Source organism: Panthera uncia, chromosome D2, assembly GCF_023721935.1.
Source record: "Panthera uncia isolate 11264 chromosome D2, Puncia_PCG_1.0, whole genome shotgun sequence".
In the NCBI taxonomy this organism is placed as follows: domain Eukaryota; kingdom Metazoa; phylum Chordata; class Mammalia; order Carnivora; family Felidae; genus Panthera; species Panthera uncia.
The window spans coordinates 8,225,201-8,242,630 of record NC_064818.1 but is presented as its reverse complement, the minus strand read 5'-3'; the positions used below and the strand labels follow the sequence as shown (position 1 = coordinate 8,242,630).

General features: G+C 48.4%; 1 protein-coding gene across 3 annotated transcripts in view; it reads left to right on the top strand.

The window, feature by feature from the left end:
* Window positions 1–17,430, top strand: part of LIPA (lipase A, lysosomal acid type) — a 51,090-nt gene that overhangs the window by 13,407 nt on the left and 20,253 nt on the right. For all 3 annotated transcript variants that reach the window (XM_049646084.1, XM_049646085.1, XM_049646083.1), the window contains exons 4-6: window positions 12,687–12,885; window positions 13,983–14,092; window positions 15,727–15,863. In XM_049646084.1, coding sequence (XP_049502041.1) covers window positions 12,687–12,885; window positions 13,983–14,092; window positions 15,727–15,863 — 446 coding nt within the window. The remainder of the gene's footprint in view (window positions 1–12,686; window positions 12,886–13,982; window positions 14,093–15,726; window positions 15,864–17,430) is intronic.

The window sequence follows — 17,430 nt, the reverse complement described above, 5'->3', positions numbered from 1 at the left end:
AATGGATACAGACATAGGTGATTATTTTTCCCTGCTTCCGATTTAATACAAAAGGTGGTATATAGTGTCAATTCTTCTGTTACTTAAATTTTTTACTTAATATTATGCAGATAGTTCCATATAATTCATAGAATACTTCACCACTCAGGGCACCTGGGGGGCTCAGTCGGTTAAATGTCCACCTCTTCGTCTCGGCTCAGGTCATGCTCCCATGGTTCGTGAGCTTGAGCCCTGCGTCTGGCTCTGCACTGACAGTGTGGAGTCTGCTTGGGATTCTGTCTTTCCCTCTCTCTCTGCCCTCCCTTGGTCATGCTCTCCCCCCCCCCCCCCCCCCCCCCTCAAATAAATAAATAAACTTAAAAAAAGAGAATACTTCACAGACACTTGGTATTCCGCATAGTTTTTCCATGATTTATTTTACAGGTGTCCTAGTAATGGGCATTTGGGGTATTTCTAGTCCTTTTGGTAGAAGGAAGATACTGCTGCTTAACACAACCTTGTACGTGTGCAAGTTTGTTTGTAAGATACATTTCCAGAGATAGAATTTTTGAGTCAGAGGATATGTACATTTATGATTTTGATAGATACTGTTAAATCTCTTTTCAGGCAATCTTGTTCCGGTAATTATTCTCACTAGCAAGATATGAAAGTTCTTATAGTTTTGGAGATATGTATGTCTATATCTTCCCATAGCGAAAGTGCCATTTCCATGAGATGAATGAATTTCTTTCTAGGCAGGCTATTTGAAATTGTGAAACATATGTCAGAATGAAGATTGATCCCAATGCAATCATCCCTCCAGATGTACCTTATTCTTTAACATTTTGTTTCTAAAGATTTTCCTTGGGGGCGCCTGGGTGGCTTGGTCGGTTAAGCGTCCGACTTTGGCTCAGGTCATGATCTCACGGTCCGTGAGTTCGAGCCCCACGTCGGGCTCTGTGCTGACAGCTCAGAGCCTGAAGCCTGTTTCAGATTCTGTGTCTCCCTCTCTCTCTGCTTCTCCCCTGTTCATGCTCTGTCTCTCTCTGTCTCAAAAATAAATAAACGCTAAAAAAAAAAAGATTTTCCTTGGACAACTAAGGTTGAGATTAAGGTAATTTGATGACTCAGTGTTCTTCAATTACAATTTTATATGAGCAGAAGGGCCTTTTTGCCTCAATTCCTTCCCAAATTATTCAAAGCAAACTTAAAAACCTGTGTTACATGACCTTTGTATCATTGTTTGTTTTTTTTCTTAATATAATCTGGTCTATTTTCCCCTGCCCCCCCAGATTGTAACTATAATAAGGGATTTTATAACACTTAAGTGGCTGAGACAGCCAGTGCTGTTTTTGAAATTTCATTTCTCATTTTTTTTTAAATGTTTATTTATTTTGAGACAGAGTCGGGGAGGGGCAGAGAGAGAGAGAGAAAGAGGGAGAATCTCAAGCAGACTCTGTGTTGCCAGGGCAGATCCTGACATGGGGCTCAGTTCCATGAACTGTGAGATCATGACCTGAGCCGAAATCAGGAGTCAAGAAATCAAGATGACGTCAAGATGCTTAACTACCTGAGCCACCTAGGTGCCCCTCCTTTCTCATTCTTGAGGTTTTTATGATTTATAGATTCATGTTCATACTATTACGCTTCCTTTTTATAAGTACGTTACAAAAATGTGTAGTGAGCTGAAGTGAGGGCTTACATTTCTTTTTCTGCTCAAAACACGCAAAATGTATATTTTATTCCAGAACAAACATATGATCTTAGTTTCCTTGTTTTTTTTTTTTTTTTCTTTTTTGGTAAACCCTTTGATTTCAGATCCCATATAAAGAAGAATATGTACTGATCATTACTCTCTTAAAAGTGATTGGGTAACTAGTATAATTAATAATGCGAATCATTGTTAGAGCACCTGGGTGGCTCAGTTGGTTGAGTGTCTTGACTTCAGCTCAGGCCGTGATCTTGTGGTTCACGGGTTCGAGCCCTGCATGGGGCTCTGTGCTGACAGCTCAGAGACTGGATCCTGTTTCGGATACTGTGTCTCCCTTTTTCTCTGCCCCTCCCCAACTCTCACTCTGTCTGTCTCTCAAAAATAAATAAGCATTAAAAAAAAAATGTTAATCATCGTTAAAAGATGCAGGGAACCTCAGTGAAAACATGCTTGGGGAATGCTTCTCCTCTTTTCTCCATCGCCCACCCCTGGAATTCACGCCACAGTTAGAACAGATGGTGCCCCCACCCACGTGTGCGAGCACCAGCACTATGGTGCGGGGCTGTGCCCTGACAGGTGAGGAAGCGAACAGGAGCCTAGATGTGCTCCCCGGTGGCAGGAAGGAGTCAGGGCAGCTGAGCGTGAGATCTCTGTCAGCGGCGAGGTCCGTGTGGGCGTCCGCCTCCGTGCGCCTTGGAATCTCCGTCCGCAGGAACAGTTGATTGACTGTGATGGTCCCAGTGTTCCTCTTTGTCACTCTGGTTCCGTGGGTTGTAGTCCACACTCTTTTTTTTTTTTTGGCAGGGGTGCATGGTGTGCAGCAGGGGGTGGGTACTCGTGGACTTTGGAATGGGGAACACAGAGGGAAAGCATTCTCAGTGTGGCCACACCGCTAGGTCCACACCCTCTTCCTCTGTAGGCGTCAGTGAGCGCTGCGTAGACCCTTCTCTGACGGTGTGCACACCCGTGGTCCAGAGCAGGGACTCCTCATTGTCCCCTCAGCATCCTCAGGAGCAGTCTTGTCAGTGGTGTTACTTCGGCTCATTTAAGCCAAATAGACAAAAAAAGAATTCCTAAGAGCCCTTCCCACCCAGCGTGGAACTTATCCTCTTATTCAGGCCACCCCCCTCCTGACCTCCTCCCCTATTCATAAGATCATCGTCCTCCTGCCCTGGAAATGCAGAATCCTTCTCGAGTCCGGTGCTCCGGTGGCCGACCCCACGTTACCTGGCTTCAGTCCATCCCTGTCTTCTCTTGGCCAGGCCACCACCCTCCGTGTGCTCTTGTGACCATTCAGCTGGGTGCCTGAGAGAAGCTCAGAACCCGAGGGAGGCTTTGCTTTCATTTTTGAGGCTTCCCGTGTATTAGAGGAAGGAAGAATTTCAAAACCGGTCTATGGAAACTGCTGATCTTTTAAGAAATTAATACTTTTAATACGTACAAAAATAACGCCTGGCATCTGTACCAATTACAGGGCGTTGCAAGATGCATTAAAACAACATCTCTTCATTTATTGGGGATGAAGTGAGACCGTCCCTCTTGCCCTTTTCAGTGTGGTTTTTCTCCATTCTTGTGCTGTCCGGAGGTGCTGCACAAGTTGAGTGAGAGCTGTATGGGCAGCGTGTTCGGGTCTTGTTGGAGTGGCCCACTTGCAGATTTGTTGGGGGGGGGGGTGCTGTGTGATCACGTGGCCTGGCCACACCGCTCCTCTTCCTGCTAGCTGTGCTTGTCCATCTTGTGTAGTTTTGCAGGGTAAGAACCCAGGGGTTGTTGTATGGTACCGGCCATTCAGCAATCTTCAGGGACCTAATAAATGAAGCTATGTACCTTTCCTTGATATTCTTTCTCTCTGTTGTCTGTACCACTCATACAGCAGAGGAAATTGGAAGCTTCCCACGGGTATGTGCAGAGACCTTCGTGATTTGGCACATCAGTGATTACAGTTCTGAACTGTGGTGTCTGTGGTGTCAGTGTCTACTTAGAATGGGGTGGCATACCTCTTTCATGACGTTTATGAGGAGTGCTTAAGCACCATCTGGGTTTATTCGTTATCTAAGAAAAACATCCATCATTTTTTTTGAGTTGATTTATTTATTTTAAGAGAGAGAGAGAGTGTATGCACATGTGCGGAGGAGGGGCAGAGAGAGAGAGGGAAGGAGAGAATCCCAAGCAGGCTCTGCACTGACTTATTTGTGTACTTCTTCCTGCCCCCCCCCCCCCCCCCATGCCCCTTTGCTCCCTGCAGCCGCTCCTTGAAGTCAGGGGCTGTGTCTCTGTCTTCTTTGTATCTCTCAGCACGGTGGGTGGCACTGTGTTCCCTGCATGGTCAGCCTGAGTGAGGGTTATATGAGGGCAGTCTTCAGGATTGGGGTTCTTAACTGGACTAAGACAATGCACCTTCTGTGTAGTGACATAAAATAGAGCCCTGTGTACACACAGATACTACATACATTTGTAGAGAGTTGATGGACCCACTAAGATGACCCTGTTTACACATTTACCTGTGTCGTCTAACTCCTACTAACTAGTCAGCTTGGAACACACATTTAGAAACAGACTGAGGGTTTTGAACAAACTGAGGGTTGACGGGTGTGGGAGGTCGGGGGGCAGGGTGGGGAAAATGGGTGATGGGCACTGAGGAGGGCGCCTGTTGGGGTGAACACTGGGTGTTCTAGCTGGTGATGAATCACAGGAATCTACTCCCAAAGCCAAGAGCACACTATACACACTGTATGTGAGCTAAGTTGATAATAAATTATGTATATAAAAAAATAAAACTCTCATACAATCCAAAACAAAAACAAAAAAGAAAGAAAGCTCTTAGTGGCCTGGTGAGCATGTGTGTGATGCTTCCCAGTGTTAAGCAAACTTCTCCATCAAGTGTTGTACTTCCCCTGCTTTGCACTAACTCCAAAAAGGAATTGAAAGTCATCCTGAATAGGGAAGTGATTCTGGTTTCGTGTGCTCAGCCATATCTCCGACAGTCATGGGATGTTAGCACTAGAAGGATCTCAGAGTCCTTTCTGAGCCGGAGATTTGGAGAGTTTGCATGTGTAACATACTCCCTGGTGGATTCCAAAGTAAAGTCCTTGAGTTCTGGAACCTGTGTCTAGATGAGCACCCTCATTTTACTGGGTGAGACAGCCAGCTTGAGAGAGAAAGGGAAAGAGGTTGGCTTTAAGGTAAAAACTAGTGGCCTAGCCAGTCTGACTCCAGAGTCTGTGCGATTTGAACTAGAAGATGCAGTCTTATGTAATAAGCATTGACCAAGTTGTTCCATGATATTGATTTTGACTAAAACAAGGAAATACATATTGTCTTGCCTAAAATACATCAAACAGCAACGGCTACAAGGCAGACTTCTTGCCAAATTGGGAAATAAATTGTTCAGTAAATCAATTGTCAAATAAAGCAACAATAGTGGGTTATTTGTGTCCAATATACATGCATGTATATCCGTAAATACACACATACACATACATGTATATGATATATAGGTATCTGTTGGCCTAATGAGGGCAGTGGTGTTCTGTGATCTGAGTAATGGTCTTCAGGCATTTTGAACTTCACCTTGGCAAAGACTCCAGGGCTTGCCCCTTAAGCTTTTTAAGTCATAATTGAAAATTCACAACCTGGCTTGGGAAGTAGGTCTTTGGACAGAAAGGCCGCTGGCCTGTGTTTTCCTTTGCTTATTTTAGGATTCTGATCATTTCTGGATTTTCCATTCTTTCCTTCTCTGCAGTTCCTAGAGGAGCTGTCTTTTTGAATAAATGCTGTGCTCTGACATGTCCCCAGAGGTCCCGTCGGGCTGAGATGCAGCTCCTTGCCTCCTGGTGGCATGGAGCAGGTGCAGGGTCATTCCTGGGTGCCGGACTTGACGGCACCGGCTGGCTGAACTCATGGCCAGGTTCATTTGGCTCTGATGGTGCATCACGTGCAGGACTGTGTTCGGACCCTTGACCTAATGGAGAAGCACAAGCCAGTGTCAGCTGCACGCTGACTCCTGTGTGCAGGGTGGGGCTGGAGCCGAGAGTCAGGGTGGAAAGGACTAGGGTGTGCTGCCAGAACCTCTGTCTCCTGCGGTGCTCCCCGTTGTCCTCCCGGCTAGCCCATCTTACCCGCTGTCCGTTGTCATCCTCAGTGTCAGTTCTTCAGGGAGCATCCCCGGCCGCTCACCCTGGGCCAGCTCCTGCTGCATGTTCTCTTTGCTCTCTGGGTGTTTCCTTCCTAGCACTTAGGACGCTAAGGCTGAAGCTCCTCTTGGTTATTCGATCATCACTCCAGCCAAGTCTCTCCAGGAGCTCCTCTGGGCCTGGGCCCTCCTGGGACGGGGTTGAGCAGAGCATCGACAGTCGGGGCCACACTGGTGAGGGATTCCGTACTCCTGAGCTCAGACAGCCGCAGACACGAGTGTAGGCCTTCCGGTGGTGGGTAGAATTAGGGGCATCTTGGGCAGAACCAGTGGAGCTGTGGCTTCTGTTTTCAATGAAAAAAAAAATCCTTCTGGATTCGATGGTAGTCTCTGATGTCTGCTTCCTCCGTACCCAGTCCTCCCTGATGGGGAAGGTGCTGTAGGCCGAATGTTTATATCCCCCCGGAATGCAGGTGTTGAGTCCTAACCCCCGTGTAGTGGCGTCTGCAGGTGGGGCCTTCGGGAGGTGACTCGGGCCTGAGGGCAGAGCCTTCCAGAATGGAATTAGTGCCCTTATCAGAAGGAGACCCCAGAGCTCCCTTGTCTGCCTTCTGCCAGGACACAGTGAACAGACAGCCATCTGTGAACCAGGAGGTGCCTCACAAGGCACCAGGTCTGCCAACACCTTGATCTTGGACCTCACAGCCTGCAGAAGCGTGAGCTAGAGTTTCCTGTGTTCACAAAGCCATCCAGTCTGTGGTATTGATACAGCAGCCTGAATGGACGCATGCACAATGCATTCCGGAGAACAAGGACAGGAGAAGGATGTGTATTTCAGGATGTGTTTGCTGCGTGCAGGAGGTCCTTAAAGGAGAGCACGATAGAGAGAAGCGTATCTGGGGGTCAGAGTCAGCGTCTCTGGCCAGGTGCCCTCTGTTGTGCACTTGTCTCTCTGGGCCCCTCTGTTCCTTCTGTTAGTTGAGAATTTTGGACTACAGCTATGTACTTGCCCAGGGTCGGGCCAACTGTAAGGCTCCATGAACTGGAGCGTGGAGATACCACCGTGCGAAGCCTTTCGAAGGGCAGCCAGGGTAGCAGAGGCAGGGAGGGCAGAAGGCAGTTTGCGTGGAGGTGAGGCACACTTTGCCCTCACATGACCTGAGGTTGGTTCCTGGTTCCACCGCGTACTAATCGTGTGTCCTGTCCTGGGGCACTCATTCCTTCTCTCTAGGCCCCAGAGCCCCCATCCGTAAGGTGAGAAGAGTGACATGTATGGCCCAGTGCCACCCTGGGCACGTAGAAAACTAATCAAGGTGGTGCCTGGGAGGTGCACATGGCGTGCGGGCACGTAGTAGGTTTTCTTTCTTTGCCTCGTTTATTCCTTCGTTATTGCATTTATTCATCAGATTTGTCACGAGTGAGGACCACAAGCCAGACTCCACATTGGGTGCTGGGGACGGGGTGGTGGGCAGGACCACCAGGTCTCTGGCTTCATGTTGCTCGGGGACCAGAGTGGCTGTGGCCGGTGTGTGTGTGTGTGTGGGGGGGGGGGGTGGTTCTCTTTCCTGTCTGTGATCTGAGGGCTGTTGTGTTCCCTCCTGCAGAGGCCACTCCTCTTCAGCAGGGAGGCTGAAATGTGAGCACGGCGACCTGGACCGTGGCAAGGGGTGTGCACCCTTCCAAGTGTGTCTTGGGGATGGGCCAGGTTCTCCTGTGGGTTCTCAAGCGAAGAGATCTCCTGCAGTGCGTACCTCTGTTACACATGAGGAAACCAGGGGTTATAGGGTTCGATGAATTTGCCTGTGGCAAAGACAGGATTGATGGGGCTTAGGGCCGAGTTTCTACCCACTGCGGCGATGTCCCCGATAAAGCCACAGTGGGGAGAGTGCTCTGTTTAGGTACGCTGTGCACCAGCTCTCTGTTTAGGTAAGCTGTGCAATAAATGCCTGGAGATAGGTGCCTCCTTCTTATTCTCTCCAGGGGCCATAAGTGTCGTGACTCCGGCTTCCCACGGATGTTATTTGCTCATCTTGCTTTTGGCTGTGTTTTTTTTTTTTTTTTTTTTTCAACGTTTTTTTTTTTTTTTTGGGACAGAGAGAGACAGAGCATGAACGGGGGAGGGGCAGAGAGAGAGGGAGACACAGAATCGGAAACAGGCTCCAAGCTCCGAGCCATCAGCCCAGAGCCCGACGCGGGGCTCGAACTCACCGACGGCGAGATCGTGACCTGGCTGAAGTCGGACGCTTAACCGACTGCGCCACCCAGGCGCCCCGCTTTTGGCTGTGTTTTGAGGCCAACTCTTCCAACCAGAATTAGACTACAGAAATTCACTCAGGAGCCCTTGCTTTGGATCAGTGGAGGTCTGCTCTTAATGATTCTTGGGAAGGAGGCCCTAGAACTCCCTCCAGGAGCCTGTCAGATGTCAAGCAGGGCTCTGCACACCTGGCCTGTCTCCAGGCTGGGCCGGCCTGGTAGAGCGATGGGCGGCACGTTCCCCTTCGGATGACTCCTCCTTGAACCCAGCTGTGGTTGGGCTCCTGAGAAGAGCTGATGTCAGACTGACCAAGAAGAGCTGAGGGAGCTTGTGGAAAATAAGTACTTCCAGGCTGTGCCCCTGGAGTTCTGGATCCCCTACCTCGGAAGTTGGGCCACAAATATGTGTGTTTTTTAAATGTTCCAGGTAGTTTTGATGTGCATGCATTCAGTTTGGGGAAATAGTGCGTGGCTTGCTTGGAAGGGGCTGGGTACAAAGGGAATACTGGAAAAAAATTTAAAAAAAATTTATTTATTTTTGACAGACAGACACAGAATGTGAGCAGGGCAGGGGCAGAGAGACAGGGAGACACAGAATCTGAAGCAGGTTCCAGGCTCTGAGCTGTCAGCACAGAGCCTGATGTGGGGCTTGAACTCACGAACTGGGAGATCAGGACCTGAGCCGAAGTCGGTTGCTTAACTGACTGGGCCACCCAGGCGCCCTGAAAGGGAATACTTTCAAGCACATCTCTTCTCCCCTACCTCTTTAGTTATTAATGAAGGATTTTTTTGGAGTAGTTGTTAAAAGCAGGGGCTTTGGAATGAGACCAGGAAGGCCGCCCAACCTGGAGGGATGTGCCCCCTATAAAGCCCTTCACGTCTGGGTCAGACAGGGCATTGACCTTCACCTGCTTTGTGTCTGCCTCCTGAGGGAGCCACCTGTGTGTGCCCCATGGTCCTGTCTGGCTGTGGCCTGGGACAGTGTCACTTCTACAAATCCAGGGTCCCTTTTCTTCTCCAGAACCCTCTGTGGGGTGGTCTGTGTCTCACTCGGGAGCTGGCAAACACGTTCCTGCCCCTGGCCACGTCACTCTCTTTCCTGTGGGGTTCCCTGGGTGCTGATCGGGCTTTTTCACACTGGCCTAGAAGGTAACTGTGGGACTGTCTCCTGGGCTGGACTGGAGCCTCTTGGGGGCAGGGAGCGGGGCTTACCCTCCTTTGTGTTCCCCACAGCTGGCGCAGTGGCTGAAATATCATAGGTGCCAGGAAGGGTTTATACAAGATGTGGGGCCTGAGCACACGCTTCAGCGGGCCGTCGGCCTTTCTAGCTTTGAGCTCACCTCCTGAGAGAGTGCTAGTGGCTTCTCGTTGCCTCTGGGAATCCAGGAGTTATTTACCGGTAGTGTTTAAAGAGTTTTCTGGTATGCCTTCAGTCTGCCATTCCCACATTTCTCCTCCAAAGCTCCTATAGGTTAGGGAGGGAAATACAATGCACAGAGACTTCAGGGGGATTTTAAACGCTCCCCACTTAAACGTTCCCCAGGGGTGCCTGGCTGGCTCAGTCAGTTAAACGTACGGCTCTTGATATAAGCTCAGGTCATATAAGCTCATGGTTTGTGGGTCTGAGCCCTGCATCCGGCTCTGGGCTGACAGCTCAGAGCCTGCATGGGATTCTCTCTCCCCCTCTCTCTGCCCCTCCCGTTAGCTATGTCTCTCTCAAAAATAAATAAAAATATTAAAAAAATGTCCCCCAGTGTAGAAAACCTGCCTGGTCCTCACAGGCTGACCCCTGCCCCCCCCCCCCGCCCCCCCCCCCCCCCCCCCCCCCCCCGCCCCCCAGCTCTGCCTTCGCATCTGGATCATTCCTGCCTTTCTCAGTGCTGGGCCCTGAGGAGTCAGCTAGCAGACACAGGTTTTCCACCAGGTGTCTGAAGAGGCACAGGTTGGAGGAAACAGCAGGAGTTTGGCCACCTGCCATGCTTCTGGCCCCACCAGACCCTCTGTCCCCAGGGGAGACCGCTCCAGTGGCAGACCATGGTTATGTGTAATTGTCTCTCGGAGCACAGTGGTCCTGCCCGGCTCATGCCCGTGTGCTGTCAGACTCTTGCCTCCGTCAGCCTGACTTGCTGACTTCGCCTAAGGCCAAAAAGTCTTACTCCTCACAGCCCAGCCCCAAAGCACCTTCGATGGGAGAGAAGTGACCTAACGTGCGGAAGGGACTCGTCAGCACCCTGGTGTGGCTCCTGGGGGTCCCTCACACAGAGACTCACAGTCACCGCGGAGCGATGACGCCTCTTGTCACCGTCTCCGCAAGGCAGCCTGCTTAGGAGCGGGTGTCATTTAAAACACATTTCATCAGCTACAACTTAATGATGAGTTGATCTCAGTAATCCTTATCACATCCCTGAGGTTTATGTGAACTTTTTATTTTTACGACGACTCTTATTTCCGCAACTGGATTCTGATCTTCTTCACCAAAGGCGGGGAGCCAGTTCCGCAGATTCTGTACGTACCACACTGCCTTGTCCGAAGCACTTTCACAGTCAGTTAGCGTTGGTCACGTAGCACTAAAATGAACATTCGCAGGCAAGGAAGTACTCATAAGGCTGCCCCAATCCTGATCTGTTTCGCTCTTTTGTCTCCCCGCTGGTAGAAGGTCACCGATGTGGCCCTGGCAGTTCAGAGGGCTACTGTGTGTGATTAGAAAGTCATAGGAGTCATTTCAGACCTTCACTTGATGGCTGTCCCACTGTCTTTACAAATAAGGGGAGCAGCACCCACCTCGCATGGCTCCAGGGGTACTGTTCATGCTGTAGAGAATTTGGACGGTGCCTCCTGGAGTTGTCTATACAGCCCACCTTGCATCATCAGACGGACAGCCACTTCAATTAAAAAAAATTTTTAATGTTTATCTTTGAGACAGAGAGAGACAGAGACTGAGCGTGAGTGGGGGAGGGGGCAGAGGGAGAGGGAGACACAGAATCTGCAGCAGGCTCCGAGCTGTCATCGCAGAGCCTGACGCAGGGCTCCAACCCATGAGTTGTGAGATCATGACCTGTGCTGAAGTGGGATGCTTTACTGTCTGAGCCACCCAGGAGCTCTGGGACAGCCATCTAAAAAGCAATTAGTTACCAAATCCGCATTAGGACATAAACAGAAGAAAAATTTGTCAGTTCACTTCCCATCTGTTTGGACGAATCTTACTTCCCATTTTTCCTTGATGTTTTACACTCCTCATTTGCCTGCATCATTGCTGCCTAGCTATGGGTCTAGTGTAGGTTATTGTCTTGTACTTTGCTTTCTTTCCACCCTTCAAGGCTGGGTTATAAATTTTTCTGGGATGCCACAGTCCTTGTCATTGGTGATGATTTAATTATTGCAGTCAATTATTTGACGTCTCAACAGTTAGCTCTTTCCCTTAGCACTTCACTTTCTTTCTTTTTTTTTTACTCAATTAAAAAAATTTCTTTTTTGAGCGAGAGTGCGAGTGAGTGAAGGGCAGAGAGAGAGGGAGAGAGAGTGTGGAGCCTGAAGCAGGGCTTGAACTCACGTACTGTGAGATCATAACCTGAGCCAACGTCAGATGCTTAACCCACTGAGCCACCCAGGCACCCCCACGTTTCACTCTCATAACGAACAAGCAGAAGGCCAAAGGAGCTCTTACTTGTTTGTTGTGATCTATGTGTCTGTCATTATGCCACTTAATTGCCTCATTTATTTCTATTAACAGTTATTGATGGAGCAGAGGCCCAGACTGGGCTAATGTTTATTGAACTCTCGCTGTGCTGGGAAGCACTTTGCGAAGAACTTTTCACGCAGTGTCTCCCAGTCGTTGCTCTTTATAAAGTGCCTGTTGCATTTCCCTGCTGCAGGTGATGATTCAGGTTGAAGGGTGTTGGAGGGATGTTGAAATATTTTTGCACCCAGTGGCACATTCGAGGTTGGAGAGGACAGACTCGAGCCCAAGTGCGTCTGTCTCTGACACTCATGGTCAGTCTGACATCAGCTCCGTGAGGGTGAACCGTCTTCCTCCTGGTTCTGTTCTCTGCTGTGTCACCAGTGCCGAGAATGCCAGCACACAGTCGGTGTTCAATAAATGCTTGTTTAATGAATGACTAAATGGTCTTAACATGATGCAAGCAGCCAGAGGTTATGTTTCTTTGTCTCCCGAGTCTTTGTTTTTCCACAGCATCACCGTCCCAGGTACAGGTAAGTAGAAAATTTATTTGCATGTGTATACATAAAAGTAGAAATATATATGTAAATAAAGGAATATGTGTATATATATTTATAAATTTGCATACATGTAATCTTTTCCTGTCTTTTGGTTTATTTTGTTAGGATACATTGTAAGAAATTCGATTATGGGAGCAAATACAGTATAGAAACGTTTCATACAGTCTTAAGAATACGGTAAAAAGTTTTTTATGGTCACATCTACACGTCTTGTTATTAGATACACGAGATAGCCTATTTTTGCTGCTACTTTGCCAGCACTGTTTAAAAAGATACTTTTCACTGATGTTCTGTTGGAGTGCATTGCTGCCTCGCTGTTCTTGCATCTGCTTTATGGCTGGGTGCTGCTGAGTCCTAAACATGGATGTTTTTCAGGTCCTAAGCCAGTTGTGTTCCTGCAGCATGGCCTGCTGGCCGATTCCAGTAACTGGGTCACAAACCTTCCCAACAACAGCCTGGGCTTCTTCCTGGCGGACACAGGTTTTGACGTGTGGATGGGGAACAGCAGGGGAAACACCTGGTCTCGGAGACACAAGACTTTATCCCCTTCTCAGGACGAATTCTGGGCTTTCAGGTAGATTGGAATTGATGGTGACGGGGGCCTACTTCCTTAGTACCCTTACCACAGACACACGGGGAGGCAGGTGGATGGGTAGCTCAAGGTTATCAGAGAGGGGAGACGGATGCCTGGGGAAAGGTTTTAAACCTTATGAGGGATTGCGTAAATCACAGTGAAGTACATTATAAGTAATGATTACATTTAAGAATTAGATTCAACTATGGACTTTTAGTTACTTTGGCATTCCGGGTCCTGTGGGAGTTGGTGGGCAAATTGCGTCCTGGAAACTTCTTCTTTCCCCCATAAACGTGCACACCGAATGTCTGCTTTTCCATTTCCAGAAATTGTCCTTTTTCTATCAATACTGGCTGTACCTATTAATCCCCGCGTGACACTGGGCATGCTGCATAAGCCTTCTGTGTCTCAGTTTCCTTGTTGTAAAATGGGGTAATAACCGCCAATCTCCCGAGGCCACTGGGGGATCAAAGGAGAGGATACGAGGAGAGAGCCTGGCACGCTGTAGGCAGTGGTGACAGTCCGCTTACCCATTTCCTGATGACGAATGGCACACACATGTGTAACGTGTCCTGGGCTGTGTCCTGCTACCTGGCATGAGGGAAGGTCAGAGCTCTGGACTCCTTCAGGCTTGTGTCCCGTTTGTGAAACCACAGCTTACCTACACGCGTGAAATGCAAGAATGACAAATTTTACCAAAGGAATATACTTGTTGGGCCGCCACTGGTAATAGTGAAAAGCCAGAAACTACCAAATGCCCATCAGCCGCGAATGGACAGATGAAGTGCCGTGTATCTATACAGTGAACATCCCACGGCTCTGTGACAGCATTACTATTTGATCTCATTTATAGAAAGGTTCAAAAATGGGTATAACATAACTTATGGCATAAAAAATGAGGACAGGACCTTTGGGAGGGAGGCAGAATTAGAAAGGGGCCCGCGCAATCCTGTTGATGTTTTCTGCGCTCAGTTCTGTGCTGCTCTACGCAGCTGCGCTCAGCTTATGGTTATTCATCCCCCCGCACCCTTCTTGTTAGCGTGCGGTTATGTTTGTGTGCAGCGTCTTAATGAAAGGGTTCCTTTTCTGGATTACAGTTACGATGAGATGGCAAATTATGACCTATCAGCTTCCATTAACTTCATTCTGAATAAAACTGGCCAAGAACAAGTGTATTACGTGGGTCATTCTCAAGGCACCACAATAGGTACGTATGTCATAAAGCCTGGTGGTGGATACAGTGTCTTCTTACAGAGTTTGTGCCCGTTCTTGAAAGGGAAATAGTAACAAATCATGTTAGTGCAAACAGAGGTGTTTGTTTTTTGCTTTATTGCCAAGCAGAAGTGATGAATAGGGGAAGGGCAGGAAATTCGGGGTAATATTTCACGTTCTCTGAAAATTCAGACTTTCATGTAAATGGATACACATGGTGTATGGTTCCCTTGACCCAGAAGTAAGCCTCAGCCTGGTGCATATTTTCCTGGTTACAGCAGTATGGGGATGTGAGAAGGTAGAAAACAAGAGGTATTATAAGGGCAGAGGCTTTTAAACAGAAAACAAGAAAATACACTTTTTTTAAAAGTTTTTTTTCTTTTTTAAAAAAATTTATTTATTTTTGAGAGGGAGGGAGGGAGGGAGGAGAGAGAGAGAGAGAGAGAGAATGAATGAATGAATGAATCCCAAGCAGGGACGCTCGATGCAGGGCTCAAACTCACGACTGTGAGATCATGACCTGAGCTGAAATCAAGAGTCAGATGCTCAATCGACTGAGCCATCCAGGAACCCCAAAAATACAGTGAGTCTTAAAAGTTAAGTGGAATAAAACTAACTACAAAGATGGCATGTTATGCTTCATTTCTGAATAGTTTCTAAAAGCTCTATGCATTTTTTATTTATGCCGATTATAAAAAGAACGTGTGTTCACTGTATACAAAAGTAGAAAATTTGGCAGAGTTGAAGGAAAATAAAAATTGCCTGTAATTGTAGCGAACAACAGTTCCTCTGATGAGGAACTAGGGACCTGTCCCATAATTTATGCAGTTCCTCCTTTTTGTGTGTGCTCTCATCAGTAGCTGTGTTTAAGTCACACGGTCTCCTTAGAATACATTCCTAAGGAGGAGAATCACTCCTGAGCGATTCTTAAGTGTCTGGATGTACTATAGTTAAATGTCTGCGCTCTGCTTACTGCCAAACACTCTTAACCAGTTTGAGAGACGACACACAGAAAGTAGCATGTAACACAGATGCATGTGCCATTCTCACGCGTCAAGAGAAGTGTTTTCGCTCATTTTTGGTCCTTCTCCCATGACTTGCCTGCTTGTGTCCTTTGCCCCAGTGCCTTCTAATGTGACACTTGGGGGGCCAAGTTCAAAGCAAGAAGTGACCTGAGAGAAAGCTAAAAGGTATTTTAAAGCTAGAACATTCTGCATGTGCAGGTTCCTCTGGAGCCCTTGGCGACTGATCTCAATGCCCCTGTAAACTGCTCCCAGGGGCCGGTGGACGGGCGCTGGGGCTGGGTGCTGATGTGGGGCTGTTAGGGAGAGTTCTTCCTTTGCTCGGCTTCCAGGATGAGAGGAACAGGGGCATCTTCTGATTTCTGTAGGTTAAAAACTGAATCAAGCACTTAACAAGTACTTGACTGACTAGTTTAATCAGACTCCGTTTGCGCGGAGAAGCTTGGAGAAGCTCAGAGGCCCCCCCATGTGGTTGCCTCCTGGTGGTGGCGTTGCCTGCATGGCTCTCAGATCGCCACTAGAGGGTGTGATGTGCGACTGCCTTTGGTTTTTCAGAGAAAGTCCTAGAAGATGGAAACTCCTGTTAAACTTCTTTGTGTTTCTCCAGGTTTTATAGCATTTTCACGGATTCCCGAGCTGGCCAGAAAGATTAAAATGTTTCTTGCCCTGGCTCCTGTGACTTCAATCAAGTTCTCTACTAGCCCTCTAAATAAATTAGGAAACTTTCCAGATTTTCTCTTCAAGGTACTTGAACTCTCCCCAACCCCCCTGGAGCCCCACCAACAACATTTCAGACCTGAAGAACTGGCCTTTAGAGGAGCATCCGTGCCTTCCTCCTCTGTGTTTCACTGTCAGTGGAACAGTGGCTCCTCTCCCCGCAGTGTTTCCTTCCCCCTTCACCCCTCCTTCCAGATCCTGGGGAGTCAGGGAAGGTGAATCACTAATTCTACCCGAGAACACCAACTTCTCATGGTCGGCATGTCAGTGCAGCTGTCCCCACACCACACAGAGGGAGCACAGGCGGTCCAGAGTTGCCCTGTACCCCACGCGGTAGCCTGTGCTTGGGCGTAGGCAGGAGACGGGACGCGGGAAGCGCGTCGCTCCCACACGCCTGACCGTGGCCACACCGAGGGCCACCGAAAGACACCGTTCCTGTGACATTTCATAATGTGGCCAGTAATATGGTTACAAGGCAGTAACCTCCCTGAGGCTCAACCCTAGAACTGTGTGACCCCCGCGGCCCTGGCTCTGTTCACAGAGGAAGCAGTTTTCATGAGGAGGAGTTGAGAGCCAGCTGAGGCCAGATGGCCCATTATGTGCGCTCTGTATGCGTTCCATGTGTGATACGTGTATACGCACACACGCAGTTCCACACAGGACGTATACTTAAAATGAGGTGTAACATATCAGCCATCTGAGAGACGTTCACAGGAGGTACAGACTGTACACCTCAGAATCCCGACCCACACCTCAGATGGATTCTCGGAACCAGTGACCAGACATGCAGACAAGACGTGGCCCCCTCTAAGCAATTTTAGCTCTAATGCCTTGGGTCATAGAAGCCTCCATTCTCACTATAGACAGTTCAGAGATTCCAAATAAAGTATCCTTCAGTTACCAAGGCCTCTCTTACTCCTTGCTCAGAATTAAAACAGTGCTCAGTGTGAGGTTTTCCTATACACCTTGTGTGTGAATTTAAATACGTACAAACGTCCTGAGAGAAATTTAGTGTTTCGTGTTAACGTAGATGGTGGCCCGCTATGTGTCTCGTTCTTCAGATGACACGTTTCACTCTTGGTGAGCTGCCCCGTTAATACATACAACTCCCTCTTGTTCTAAACTGCTGTGTAGTAAGTATTCTGTTATCAGGAGCTACTGTCTGGTAGACGTTTAAGGTTGTTGCTGATTTGCCATTGCTGCCTCCCTGTGTCCTTAAAAAAAAATTTTTTTTATGTTTATTTATTTTTGAGACAGAGACAGAGCATGAGCAGGGGAGGGGCAGAGAGAGAGGGAGACCCAGAATCCGAAGCAGGCTCCGGGCTCCAGGCTCCAAGCTGCGAGCACAGAGGCCGATGAAGGGCTCGAACCCACAAACCGCGAGTCTGTTTGGACCTGAGCCAAAGTCGGATGCTTAACTGACCGAGTCACCCAGGCACCCCTCCTTGTGTCCTTTTTCATAAAGAACTGAAATGGCCATCATAGGGATGTTTTGGATTTAATTTAACCCTTGGAGATTGTGATCTGGTAGCTTTGTAAGGATACCAACTCCCACTCCCCACCTTGGAGATGGTGTCCTTTAAATCTGGGGTGG